Raw genomic sequence first — 14,125 nt, 5'->3', positions numbered from 1 at the left:
TGGATCCAATACACTGACACACAACCAGTCTTATTTGTGTACACAAAAACAGCATCAATGTTGTACAGAAACATCTCGCACATCTTCAGGATTTTACCAGAGGTAAAGGTGGTATACAAACCCAAAATCATGTGTCATCAACCAGGCTTCAAATTTTCTGCCACACAGCGGCCTCTGGTGGTTAACTGTGGACTTTACAGTGACATGCTGTGACACATGCATGTGCTAATCATTTATTTTCTGCTTTGTTCTCCCTATAAATCCAACTCGGGTGTGTTTTTCAAGTAAAGAGATTTATGCTAAGGGAATTACACCCTCCTATATGCGAGCACATAAGCACACACTTAACACACAAACGTAGGACCTCTTAAAGCCATGTCAACTGATCCTGTTGGATTCCAGTGGCCTGGCAGGAATGTAGTGACTTTGCGCTGTGCATGAATAGTCATCTTATTATTCCTCTGTTCATTTTCAGAGATCAGAAAGACGGTTTAGTTTCCATAGGAATGGTAAAAGTTCTTCTTAACAGGTTTATCAAATGTCATATATTTTGTTGTTTAAGTGGAACAGCTATGGTTTACATTTTGTATTTACATTTACACTCGCTTGAGTAACAGTGGCATTACTTCTGGTGTTACCTAATAGGCTTTTTTTTTTTTGTCCAGTAACAATAGAAACTGATTTAAATGATAGTAACCATGTTCTATTTATTTATTTTATTTTATTTATGCAGGTGCATCAAGCCACAGCTGAAATCTTTGGCCCTGGGTTTCCACGCACTGGCAACACGGACCCTTGGTAAGACCTGTTCGGTAGTCGGGAATGTTCTGGGATTTGATCTTGGTTTAACTCTTCCTGAAAACCTTTGCTTTGTTTGTCCAAGTTTAGTCATAAAATGTTTGTTCAGATTTTTCAAAATAGTGTTCGCTGTTACCTGTTGTTTCATTTTTAGGAGACGTGACTGTGAAAAGACTTTGTTTCCTTTGTCTTACAGCAGGGATCCCAGCACCCATTTACTTTGGAGCCATCATTGACACCACATGTCTAAAATGGGGTCAGAAAAGGTGTGGGGGCATAGGAGCCTGTCGAATCTACAACACCACCGCCTACAGGTTGTACTTACACATGTACTATTCAGTCGTTTGTGAATCCCTTTTTTTAATTAGTCCAAACATTCAACATAATGCAGCCTTAAGTGTGACCTTCTGTAGACCAGACTTAATCTCATTTATTTGCTGATGCTTTACTGGAAATACTTTCATTGAGTTTGAACTGAATTAGCAGTAACCTCTTGCCTACCCTACTTCTTTTTTTCTAGTTTTTCTGTAACCCCTGGAAGCTCTACGTGAGACATTATAATTCCTGTTTATAGCTTCCAAATTATGATTATTAAAATTAATAAATATTATCCCATTACCCTAGCTCAATTTTCTGGTACAACTCAACATAGGGAATCTATTGCAGCATTAATAACCAACTCTTGTCTGATGTCTTGCCAAATTTTGCTAATTTTCATCAAATCAATCTTTTTCGTGCCTCTCAGAATAGCATACCTGGGCCTGACTCTGAGCCTACGGACTATCTCCTTTATTATTTGCATCCCGGGCTTCATCCTGCTCAGTCGACAGCTGAAGGAGGAGGAACGAAGCGCCATCCACGGAGCTCTGAGGAACGGTGGAACCGAACTGGAGGTGCTCAGGAAGGAAGAGTTGGTTATTTCTAATTCTGACCAGCCACACCACCCATCAGAGAACAGCACAGATAGGCAGACACGACTTTGACAGAGCCAGCAGAGCTGACGGCCGCATATATACCCACAGTATGTCCAGAGCGCCGCTGCACACATGCACGCTCGCTCACATGAAAACAAGATTTGCAGGGAATCACTTGTTGTCCAGTCATCTCATGTAAAACAGAAATTCTATATTTGTACTGCTGGATGTGTAAAGGCTTTGTAAATCTGACAGAAATTTGATATGACTGAAATATTTCTTGAATGTACATGCTGTTTTTCCTTTTAAGAAAAAAAAAATACAAACACGATATTTTTGAGTTGAAGAAAATATCAGTTAGGAAATGTGACTTGTACAGACTACTGCAAAACAGTACTATTTTAAACACCAGCATTTCAAAAGCTGCCTCTTTAAGATCTTTCTTTCAAAGTTATTCCAGCTGACAGTAGTGTTACAGAACTGAAGAGGTAAAGTGGCCTTATAAACCAGAGGCACAACAGCAAACTGATATGTCCTAAAAAGAAAAATCTGGCCTTTAGAGACCTGAGATATTTTTTCTCCTTTAAGTGAGTTGTAGAATTGCTCGTTTCAGTAACACTTGGAGGATATTGATATGATGTTTCGGTATGTGCCTCATTCACTCAACTGTTACCTCTTAATGTGTGTTTCAGAGATCTTTAAAAAACAATTTCATTTTACTTTTAAATTTCAGATCATCGGCTCTTTACTCGTTTAGGAAAAAACAATTGATTTTTGCTTTTTACTTAAAAGCCCAAAGTTGTGAGTGTATAGCAGTTTGTTGTTTTTGTGCTTTCTGGATATGAACTTTGGGTCCGTTGATATTCATAATCACTAGAAATGGGAATTGTATTTTAGTGAAATCTGCTTCAGCAAACAGCTCTGCTTTTGTCAAATTCTAGAGCCATGACACTTACCTCTGAGTGGTGCAAATGTTTTAGTTTCACACACACAACTGACTAAAGCTGTTAATAGCTGGTATCAGATCAAATTTGCATCTTACACTTCTCAGTTGGGCTCCCCAGGCTCTGGTATTACAGTTTTTTCTGATTGCTTAAGCACATTTTTTGTAACTATTGGCTAATTTTGCAAAACTCTACACACAAATAAGAAAACCTGTCACCCAATAATCAAAACATTGTAGTTCTCTTGCAAAAGCAAACACAGCTAGATTAACTCTTCACACCTTCGTAAAAATGGTGTTTCCGTATCAAACAGTACACACAAGCCATCATCTACTAAGCACACAATGCGCCAACTGCACACTGATGGTATGAATACAAAACACATCTGGCTTTTGCTTTCTCTGTGCACAAGGTAGGCTATGTCAGTTTGAGCTCATACTTCTGTCATAGATCCATAAGCATAGAGGGATCCAAACTTCAAGTACTGGTGTTTATTCAAACACATCAAAACAAACACAAGTGTTTATTTCCAAGTATAGGATTATTTGCAATCGCCATAATGACTATATGGGTTACTTGGTCTGCAGTGAACATGCTTCCTCTGCCCCCAGCATCTGGTCATCTAGCAATTCTGTAAAGTAACAATTTCAGTATTTTCACATCAATGGTATTGGTGTGTTTCTCATTGGCATATGGCAGTGCTACAAATCTTTGTGCGAAGTGACTGTGCTAACCGATTCTCATTTCAAGATGTCCTTATGGTACTTGCTACAGTGTAGCGGCTCGAGTTAGGCTGGACCCGTTGGCCAGCTACCCTCAGGGTCATTCCACGGTTGATGACATGGTCCACTATTGTAGCTCTGATGTCATCAGCAATTCTATTTCTTACTCTTCCTACCCTTCCTCTCCCCCCTCCTCATCTTCCTCTCCCCCCTCCTCGTCTTCCTCTTGCTCCTCCTTGTCCTTGTCGTCCTCTTCATCCTACTTCTTCACCTCCACGTCCTCTTCCTCGGCCTCCTCTACTTCTCACTCTTTCTGCTCCCTCCATTGTACTCCGCACACACAGCTTACCTGGATTATAGTGCTTAGGCTGATTGCAAAGTGAACTAATTATCTAAAAAAGTTTTCACATGTGAAAGTGTGCCAGACAGTTGGCAAATTAGTGTTAATGATAGCCATACATGTGTATACTTTTGCTAGGAGTGTGTTGGAAATTTGGTAATTGAGTGTTGTGCAGTGAATTGTGCCTGCAGTTTTGCAAAGTGTGTGTTACAAAATTGCAAACTGAGTGCAAAGCAGTTTTTGTGCTTTTAGTTTTGCAAACTCAGTGAGTGGTTTTGCTATAAGTCTGAATAGTTTTAGAGATTGTGCTACAGGAATCACAGTTAGGGTTTAAGCATTCAGAAAAAACTGTAAATAACCGTTGTCATGCCTTGGATAAGGCAGAGATTGTATTGTTGCAACACTGATAAAGTACTTACTGTAAAAAAAAAAGGAGAAGAAGAAGAAAACACTGTGTGTGATTGTTGTTGCTGATATGTAAAAGTTCTGTTTCCATCGTCATGCGTTTCACTGGTTGGTGTTTCTACCTTTGTATTCTTTATGTGTGTCTTTATGCCAATGTCACAATTTTATCTCCCCTTTCTTCTCTTAAACATTAACCCCATTTTTGTAAAATCTGACAGTGATTTCTCAGTTGTATGAATCGAGTATGTAGCATTTTTTAAATTTTATACAACTTTTTTTTTAAAGAACTCTTTTTATCCCAGTCTGTCACTGAAATCCTGGACATTTTTTTTTTTTTTTAGCATTTTCTTTCATTGAGAGCAAATGATCAGATATCTGACTGCTTAAACTAGAGCTCTGTTCAGGGATCTGATGAAATTATCTGAGGGTACACTAGCTGCTCTGATGTGATGTTTTGCAATGACTGATGAAGTCGTGATCTCTGGAATGCATTCAAATTCATGCCCAAAGTATTGATATGGTTGAAAGTCGAGTACCGATTATTGAGACTCATCGCAACACTTTTCTTTAGTGCAGCAGTGTACGAGTGTACACTGCTGCCAATCTCTATGATTCAGAAAACAGTTTCCTTCGACCACCCATTTGTGTAATACCAGACGCCCTTAATATGTACATCAGCAGAAAGACTAAATTAGCCCAGTTTAAAATTCAAAACGTGGTAAAGGATTTGACAGACTTTTTAATACAGACACACTTTCCCGGAGTGTTATTTTCTTCGGACAGTTGCAACAGCAGTAAGTGGATCAGACAGTTTCAGTTCAAGCCCATAGAGACTGTTTGATGTGAGATTATTTTCGAGTCTGTAGTTCTCTACTTTCAGCAAATGATAAAGCTTAGGGTGCATCCTACCACTGACACTAAAGTGTATTCAGAAGTATTGATAATGCAAACCCCTCCCCCTGCCCCCCAACACACACACACAAATAAAATACATAAATACAAATATATATTTATACACATATGTCCCTACATGATTGTATATTTTCATGACAAAAAGCATCATCTGACCTGTTATTACAAGTGACAAAAACTTGCCTCAACATCACATGTTGTGGTATTTGTCACTTTCAACGGGAGCTGTGTGTTTTAAGTAATATGCTGGTTTCATAGTTTATAATATTTATAGATAATATTTATAGTAGCATAAACTCTATTGAAAATGAACACTATTTACCGTGTAGCTTTTGTATTGCTGTTCTGCTGTGGGCTATCAGCATCTCATCGCTGATGAGAACCTGTAATCTAAATATGGCTTCTGGTTTGGTAGCTTAGGGGACCTTAACTGAAAGTATTTGCTTGATTTGTGGATGGATGAAATTAGGCAAAATTGGGTTTTAAAAACATGTTAAACTGCGTCCTTTAAAAACAGCGTGTGGATTGAAGGAGGATTTCTTGCATTGCACTGCTGTTAGGAATATTCTGAAGTTTCCTGCAACTTTCCACTCAAGTGCCAAATCAGATTTAGTCAGTCCCATTTTTTTATTTTTAGATATCAGGGTGAAGTGATATTGTTCCAGTAACAGAATGTTCAGTGTGACTCAAAAAAGGCATTCAATATAATTTTGCAGTCACCAGTTTTATTTCAAGGTCATGAATTCACGTTTTTCAAAGGAGCCGTGGACCCACAACACACGTACTATTTGGGTAAGTTGCAGCATGAGGTGACTGTGTCATCTTCAGGTTCAGTTTCAGGCTGACAAACTCAGAACGGTGTAGAGAAAGAAAGTCATTATCTCAATAATGTAAGGTCTTTGCTTGCATTAAAGAAATCAGAATGTAAATAATTTTCTTGGATTATTTTTGTAAAATTTCAAGGAATATCTTAAATGAAATATTAAAATAAAGAATTTTAATACCCAATCACATTATGGGTTTTTTGTGATTTGTTTCATTAGCTGGGAAAATGAAAAAAAAAAAAAATGGTTGTAGTGCAGGAGGCACACGGACCAGAAGGGAAGTGTGGTCCTGCTCCTGAAATTCAGATAAATGATTAACAGAGTTTGTGTTAAGAAGTCAAAACAAAGCGCAGGAAAAAATAACCTTTATTAAAGAAAATTCTGCTTTCTACATCCACTGGAAAGGCACTTAAATCTGATTTTTACGTCCAAACAGCAGAGCGCAACATGAACATGTATTTATATTACCGGGAAAATGAACAATGGTAAATCACTAATAAAAAGCAAACATTTAAATATGTGGTGATGACAATCGCAGGTCCTGTTTCACAGTGACATGGATTTGTTTTGTTTGGATAATTAAAAGATACACAAAAAAATATATATAACAAAACAAAGACAATCTTTTTTTGTGACATAAAATATGAATCCCAGCAAACTGTGCACCTTAACACAAAACTGAGCATGTGAAGAACATCCAGGCAAAAACCTAACTAGGACTTAAAAAAAAAAAAAAGTTTTACTTTATGTGCCAGATCTTTTTACAACTTCAAATAAAAGGAAATAAAAAACTAAACACAGACACAAAAACAAAAAACAAACAGATACTGGCTAAAACCTCTACCTACTGTTATCCATTACAGCTGTACAGGTAAAAACATCTGGCACATCGGCTGAAACACCGCAAAACAAAAGTGAAGCTCATTTATCTCAGTGCAACTGTACATGCAGTCTGTATTTGCATACTAAAGTTAAGCTGCAAGTGGCTGCACAAAAACAAGAGAAAACCTTTAGCATAAAAATACTTTTGTAACCATTTACCACATTTATAGATCGACTCAACTTTTCCCATATCTTGTGCAAAGTGGCAAAAACAAATGAGACAGAAAACACTCATTTTGTTTGATATTTGATATATTAGGTGCTCTGTGATCAGTCCTGAGTCACTTACTAACTGAACTCCAATTGCTTTGCACAATTAATCTGCCCGATAGCGCACCCTTGAAAAAGAAAATCCTCTTAGTCAGGCTGCACCAGGCAGAAACAGATATTACTCATTCCATTTAAGCCAGTCTCGTGCTCTAATAAAGGTTTAAGACTTTTGAAACCATTGCTGCTACCAGCCGAAAGCATGTTCCTCAGATGAGCCAGTCTTTAATTTGTAATTAAATAGTATGACACACGGTGTTACAGATGGTCAAGCATGTGGTGCAATTGTCTGTGACTGAGCTAAGTAAACACTTTAACCTTTAACTTTTCATCTAATCTTCCTTTTTATTTCCACTGTCTCGCAGATTCTGAAAGGAGAGAAAATGAAAATATCAGTTAAAATATTATACTGTATTATACAATTCCACACTCCATAAAGGTTCAAAGTGTCTGTTAGTTGTTAAAGAAATGGATGAAAACCTGAAAGTGAACAGAATTTGCAGTCTTTCACTAGTGATTTGTGCTTTAAATGTTTCAACAAAACATACTCGAGGCCTAAGCTTAAACGATAAATTGATGGCTTCTTTGATCACGAAATATGGAGGAACCACACTGCTGATCTGAGGCTGCCTGCCTGATGTTAATTGTCTTGAATGTCACTTTGAATTGTTACATCTAGCTAGTGAACGACCCAGCAAATCATCACCCTGCTGTGTTCAGAGCTCAGCATTACCTGGAGCTCCTGGTGTTCTTTCAACAGCCTGTCATACTCCCTGGCGAGGCCCTCCATCTGTTTCTTCATTACATCTGCCTCTGACTGGGACTTCTTCAGACCTGGAGAGGAAAACAATGACACGTGAGAACAAGGAATCCCCACCCCCCATGTCTTTGTTTACAGAAACTGACAAGTTATAAAAGCTACATTTGTTTCCAGGGAAGGTGTAGAGGACTGAAATATACACAGATATTAACCATCTCCAGAAGTCTTCAGTTCTTCTTTCAGTTTCTCCACTTCCTTCCTTAGCAGGTCCATGCCCTCAGCAGTAGCCCTATCACCCCGCCCTTCCATCAGAGTCTGATAACATAAAAATACATATATTCAAATCTTCAGTCAAATATAGTTATCCCAGTACCTCCAGTCGAAAACACAAAGCATATTCCAGGCATACAAACTGAACAGTCAAACCATTGAGCAGCCTATAAACATTAAATATGCTCTGGATGTGGATTAAAGGTTAAAGCTGAGTTGGGTAGCTTCCATTTCAATTCATCTTTATATGATTACAATCAACTGGGTACTCTGTTAATATAGCTTTAGATTATGTAAGCAACAAGCTAATATGTGCTATTAAAATCTGGACTTTGAAATTCTGTTTTATCATTCAATAACTGTGTAACTTATTCCCTGACCTATATGAGTTTCCCCACATGCAGTTCAAAGTGGGTTATTGATTACAAATAACAGATCTTTGTGCAATTACCTGTTTCAACAGTTCATTGTCCTTCATGTATTTCTCAGCAGTCTGGTTAGCATTTTCAGCCTGTGCTTGAAGAGCAGCCATAGTCCCAGACGCTGACGCCAGCTGATTAATCAGAGTGATCAGCCGCTTCATAACGCTGCAAAAACACACAAAGGTTAGAGGAAAGCCAGGTTCAAAGTCCAGGTGTTGTATTAGAGCACAGACTCACAGCCACAGGAAGACGGCAAAACCAGAGATGTACAGATTCCTCTGGGCTCTAAAAAGCTTCATGTGCAAGTGGTCGAACATATTTGGTTGCAGCTTGGCATCGGCGCCGTGCTCTTTAGATGAATACTTTCTCACTTCACGGACAGCATCTTTAAAAACCAAAGAAAAAGAAATCCCCCATAAGTCCAAAAGTAGCCTTAAAAATACAGACAGGGATGATTGTTTGCTTACCGAGGAAGAGAACAATGAGTATTATGATCATGGTGAGAAACACTTTATTCCAGAATCTTGACATCCAACTCCAGATCCTCAGATGGAAAATGCTCTGCCATCTGCACAAACATTTGAAGTCACATCACTATGGTGCACAACATAACATTTCTTACAGGATTACTACAGCTGACAGTATATTTGACGCAGAATCAAACACCACACTTTGCTGCCAGTGGTGAGACAAACCTGACACATATGCACAATGTCGTCATTATTCATTCTTTAGTGTTTAGTTAGTACCTTTTTCAGCAATCCAAAGTACCACAAAGTGCACAATACAGATGAAGAAATGAGTTCAGGCAGGGTGGAGTGGGTGTAAATGAGTTTCTGGGGTAATTTGTAACAGAAGGATGGCAGCAAAAGTGTAAGGAAATGTTCAGAGAGACCTGCTATGATGTGTGAGTTCAAGATGTTGGCAGATTTTAATTTGAGAGTTATCAGAACAGACAAGCTTAGAAATGCATAGATCAGGGGGACATCTTAGGTTGAGATGGTTTGGGCATGTGCACAGGGATAGTGGATATACTGGACAAAAGATGTTGAGCTACTCAACAGGAGAAGGAAAAGAGGAAGACCACAGAAGAGATCCGTGAATGTAGTGAAGGAGGACATGCAGAGGGTTGGTTTGACAGAAGAGATAGAATGATATGGATCCACTGTGGGTACCCCGAAACTGAGCTACCAAAAGAAGAAGAAAGGATCTCCTTTGTCAACAGAGACCTGAGTGCAAAACCATATTCAACTTGAGAACAGAGTGACAGTTATACTTACCTCCTGGCAGAGATAAAGGGTAAACAGAGGATGACAATGACGCCAATTTCCACATAGAGAAAGAGAGCGACAGCTGTCCACTGCAACGTCATCTTTGCTGATGGCTTCTGAAGATAAACCAACCAAAAGACCGGAAACCTAACAGAAAGCAAGAAAAGGGAAAGGAATTGGTCTCACCAGCCTCCCTCAACAAACTATCAGGTACAGAGAAGGTAAGCTACCTATCGTACGTGGCCATTTCTCAGTAATAACACTTCCGTTGAAAAAGACTGCAATAATCTCGAACCCAGTCTATTTACCTTAACGGAAGCTCGCAGAGGCTTGGAGTGAACTGTCAAACCGCTGTTACTATAACCTGGTTTCACAGCATCACCGCAACAAATACGTGCAAATAGAGTGCTCGTTTATATGTTTAACGGCTAGCTACTTTCAACGATTTCACTCTTCCATCTTTAGCCAGCGTTCAGTATCAAGCTTGCATTAACACATGAGCTAACGCTAACATGCAACTAACGCAGGTGATATAGAAACATACATTTTTTTTAACTATTTAAGACTATTATAAGGCCTGCTATAACACGTTATGCTAGATTCCAAGTAGACATATATGAAACTTCCAAAATACCGTAAAAGCAGCAACTGAGATACTTACTAGTTAGCTTCTGAAATCAAACAGGGCAAAGTACGTTTGTCTTCCTGCACCAGCGAGTCCTCCTACCGCCTCTTCCGAAAGAATAGCTTCCGTTGCAGTTTTTCAAAATAAAAGCCGCGGCGCTATTACAATTTTTAATCTAACAATATAAATGCGGTCCGTCCTATGTACAATTATTTTCCACAGTTATTGCTATTCATTTTTAAACTGTAGTGCTGTTTGAACACCCCTTTCATTTCATGATATTGAAGATTTTCGTTATAGGGAAGATTGTGACATTTACGTTGAAGGCAAATAATTAATTACTTGAAGCCGTTTTTTCCTTCATGACAAGGAAATAACGAAATAAATTTCTTACACTTCATATTGATTATCCACTCTCAGAACACTGAAATATCTTTTTCTTTTAAACCCCTGAAGCCAATAGAAATATTGCATCTCAGTAATGCTTTACATAAACATGACAAACAAAAACAAACTACGCATGTACAGAGATGCACTCTTCCCACGATTATTCTATATTCTGTTTAATAACCTACTATCGCACACTTGCGGAAAAAGGAAAGCAATAGAGACAGAAATTGCACAGCTATAGATTAAAAAAATTTATTGAGCATAAAAACAGTAACAATAAAAACTAAAGTCACGCCGTTAATTTTCAATGTGGTCATGTCTTGAGATCATGTACTGATCCATATGTATTCTGGAGGTAATCTATTACAGCTGAAGTACTGGACAGAGAATTGAACACTTTTCTCTCCGGCTGCGAGCTAACCCTCTCCAGCATGTAGATAAGATGATGGTGGAAGCATGTGAATGGAGTGCCCTGTTCAACAGATATGTCCACCCAGTCCCATATACACTGCAAAGGAGTGTCCTCATAGCCAGCAAACATAGCAGGGTTAGCAAGTAACCCACGCGCAGCCATGACACCTAATAAAAAAGATAAGAAAAAACCATGAGCCAAATAGAAAGAAAACTGCCAGAGTTAGAAGTATATTTGTTACAATGTTGCTGAAAACGAACATACCATCAACACCTGTGAGCTCGTGGATTGACTCCACATCCCGGAGATACTTTATATCGCCGTTGGCAATGACAGGGACAGAAACACTGTCTTTAATTGTCTTTATAGCATCGTAATGGACTGGTTGGTGGCGTTCTTCTGTTGTACGACCATGGACTGTTATCCAGGACACACCGGCTGATTCAGCCTTTTGACATAGATCCACTGTCTGCCTTAGGTCCTTGTGAATTCTGTGAAAGATAACAGTAACGGTATTAATATACCAATAATAAGTAGGATCATAATCATAACTAGTATTGTTTTAAATAATCTTCCTTCGGTTGCTCCCTTTAGGGTTACCAGGGCAGACCATCTTTCTCCATCTCACTCAGTTTCTAGCATCCGCTTCTGTCACACCAACCCTCTGCATATCCTCCTTCACCACATTCATGGTGCTCTTCCTCTTTTCCCCCTAACTGGCAGCTTCATATTCAACATCCTTCCACCAGCCCTTCTCTGCTCATGTCCAAACCATCTCAACTTTGCCCCTCTAACTTTTCCTCCAAACTGCTCAATCAGAGCTGGCCCTCTGAGGTACTTGTTTTTATTCCTGTCCACCCTGGTCACTCCCAATGAAAATCTGAACATCTTTAGCTCAACCAACTTCAGCTCCGGTTACTGCCTTTTTGTTAGTGCCACACTCTCCAAACCATAGCAGGTCTCACTACCATCTTGCAAATCTTCCCTTTCCCTCTTGCTGCTATCCTTCCACAAATCACCCCCTGACACTCGTCTCCACCCTGCCTGCACTCTTTTCTTCACCTCTCTTATAAGATAAGATAAGATAAGATAACCTTTATTAGTCCCACACGTGGGAAATTTGTTTTGTCACAGCAGGAAGTGGACAGTGCAAGAGTTATGAGGCAAAAATTAGAATACAATAAGAATAAATACAGTACACAACTGTACAGAATAGAATAAAATAAAATACTATATACAGTAGAATAAAATAAAATAAAATAAATATACAATAAGATAAAAATGCACTGTCCATTGCTCTAGATGATTGACCCCAGGTATTTAAATTCATCTACCTTCACACCCTCTACATCTTGAATGTTCACCATTCCACCTGTCTCCTTCTCATTCACAAACATCTATTCTGCCTCACTTTTATTCACTTTAATTCCTCTTCTGTCCAGTGCATACCTCCACCTCTCCAGCCGCTCTTCCATTTACTCCATACTGTACCTAAACAGTGTCGTTCACAAACATCACTGACAGGTACAGTTATAAAGTTATATATTATAAAGGGGTCATAATTCTTCAAAAAGAAACAAAGTTTAGTATGTGTGGCTTTTTTTTTTTTTTTACCTTATTTTAATTGATGCTGTGTAGTTTGGATTGTCCACTTGATTTCTGACGTGTCTCACCATGTCTTTAACAAGTTCTGGCTTGTTAATGAGGCATGCACCATACCCAGCTGACATAGCCCACCTGAAAACAACACACAAAAAAGATACTGAAGCGTTCTGAGTACACTGAGTTTACTAGATTTGTACCTAACTACTGGTCCCAGTAACTCTTAGTTACTTTCTGGAATAAAATGTAAATATTAAGAATCAACAAAGAAAAAGCTACTCTGTACAATCACATTGTTTAAATAATGAAAAGTGACAGCATTAGTTTAAACTATCAGTAGCTGCACCTCTGGGGGCAGCCGCAGTTGAGGTCAACTCCATCTGAGAAAGGTGCCACTGCACAGGCTGCATCAGCCAGACTCTGAGCATCATGGGCAGCAAACTGCACTATCAGTGGTCGGTCACCTGAGCAGATAAACAAAGAGCTGTAAACTATCATCATATCAGCAATAGCAATACAGACAATACTGGCATTAGTAAATTTTACATTATGTCGCAGGGAAAATCTCTCTGTTTGAAGAAACTAGGTATGAAGTGCAAGAAATCAACCTAGTAGCTCATTCCAGCTCATATTACAATGTTACTCACGTTCATTAGTAGTGAATTCACTGTCTCTGGCTTTGATTGAGCGCAAGAAGTCGGCTGCAACGATCATTGGAGTGAAGCAGATATCGCAGTTGTACTTCCTAACCAAGGACCTGAAAGCAAGCCTGAAGGAAATAAATATTAGCACAGTGAGCATCATTAACTGTACACGTGTTTCACCAAAATTCATCCATAAGCAAAGAAATTTGTAAATTAGTTAAAGAAATGACAGCTTTCACTTACTTTGAGTATCGAACCATTGGGGCACAAATTTTCAGTACTTGTCCCTTTTCAAACATGTCCATGACACTCGTGTTGCCGTTAGCGGTCTTCATTCTTCACATAAGCGGCCAAACGTTAGCCACGTAGCGTAACAAGCTAACTATCTCAATATGCACGTGAAGCCTTTCGCGGTTTAAATGTACTATTGTCCGACGTATTACTTCAAGGCTAAAAGAAGACCCCACCTCACAGTGTAAAACGCCATTCTGCTAAACAGAGATACGCAGGTATGACTACATGGACCTCAAGACGACACTCACGGAAATGTGCCCACTCAGTGGTACAGGGGAGGAAAAAATACGGACGTGTGTTTGGGACTTATGAACTGTTACGTCATGCAACAAGATGTATGTTTATGTATTTAATCTTTTTTAATTTATTTGTTTTTTTATTATGACCTCCAAACATACGCTATAGCTATTTCGGAGTGTAATGTGTA

General features: G+C 38.8%; 3 protein-coding genes across 3 annotated transcripts in view; 1 reads left to right on the top strand and 2 right to left on the bottom strand.

Annotated features, from left to right (window-relative positions):
• The window catches only part of LOC146618786 (solute carrier organic anion transporter family member 1C1-like), a 34,273-nt gene extending 32,492 nt beyond the window's left edge, over window positions 1-1,781 (top strand). Inside the window, exons 12-14 of the mRNA XM_085371721.1 lie at window positions 734-798; window positions 995-1,112; window positions 1,544-1,781. Of these exons, the coding sequence (XP_085227847.1) occupies window positions 734-798; window positions 995-1,112; window positions 1,544-1,781 (421 nt within the window). The remainder of the gene's footprint in view (window positions 1-733; window positions 799-994; window positions 1,113-1,543) is intronic.
• A 4,465-nt stretch (window positions 1,782-6,246) lies between these two features.
• bcap29 (B cell receptor associated protein 29) lies at window positions 6,247-10,455 on the bottom strand. Its single transcript, XM_085370662.1, has 8 exons — window positions 10,393-10,455; window positions 9,741-9,878; window positions 8,928-9,028; window positions 8,698-8,845; window positions 8,490-8,625; window positions 7,981-8,083; window positions 7,742-7,842; window positions 6,247-7,376 (listed from the first exon to the last, which is right to left on the bottom strand). The coding sequence occupies exons 2-8, from the start codon at window positions 9,830-9,832 to the stop codon at window positions 7,341-7,343; spliced, it is 717 nt and encodes a 238-aa protein (XP_085226788.1). The 5' UTR covers window positions 9,833-9,878; window positions 10,393-10,455; the 3' UTR covers window positions 6,247-7,340.
• Window positions 10,456-11,015: 560 nt separating this feature from the next.
• dus4l (dihydrouridine synthase 4-like (S. cerevisiae)) lies at window positions 11,016-13,916 on the bottom strand. Its single transcript, XM_085371149.1, has 6 exons — window positions 13,648-13,916; window positions 13,408-13,529; window positions 13,107-13,224; window positions 12,773-12,895; window positions 11,423-11,649; window positions 11,016-11,325 (listed from the first exon to the last, which is right to left on the bottom strand). Exons 1-6 carry the CDS (start codon window positions 13,737-13,739, stop codon window positions 11,060-11,062), a joined length of 948 nt encoding a protein of 315 aa, XP_085227275.1. The 5' UTR covers window positions 13,740-13,916; the 3' UTR covers window positions 11,016-11,059.
• Window positions 13,917-14,125: the final 209 nt, after the last annotated feature.

The sequence above is a fragment of the Diplotaxodon limnothrissa genome, linkage group LG14 (genome assembly GCF_057381915.1).
Source record: "Diplotaxodon limnothrissa isolate DT_005_m linkage group LG14, D_limnothrissa_male_GT1.1, whole genome shotgun sequence".
Lineage (NCBI taxonomy): Eukaryota > Metazoa > Chordata > Actinopteri > Cichliformes > Cichlidae > Diplotaxodon > Diplotaxodon limnothrissa.
This window is presented reverse-complemented; position numbering and strand designations above follow the sequence as displayed.

Coding starts and splice junctions, on each gene's coding strand:
- bcap29 (XM_085370662.1), bottom strand. CDS start 9,832: ATGACGTTGCAGTGGACAGCTGTCGCTCTCTTTCTCTATGTGGAAATT. Junction 8,084..8,489: donor ACAATGAACTGTTGAAACAG/GTAATTGCACAA, acceptor TTATGTTATCAG/ACTCTGATGGAAGGGCGGGG. Junction 7,843..7,980: donor ACTGAAGACTTCTGGAGATG/GTTAATATCTGT, acceptor TTTCCTCTCCAG/GTCTGAAGAAGTCCCAGTCA.
- dus4l (XM_085371149.1), bottom strand. CDS start 13,739: ATGAAGACCGCTAACGGCAACACGAGTGTCATGGACATGTTTGAAAAG. Junction 13,225..13,407: donor TGAATTCACTACTAATGAAC/GTGAGTAACATT, acceptor TTATCTGCTCAG/GTGACCGACCACTGATAGTG. Junction 11,326..11,422: donor CGAGCTCACAGGTGTTGATG/GTATGTTCGTTT, acceptor CTTTTTTATTAG/GTGTCATGGCTGCGCGTGGG.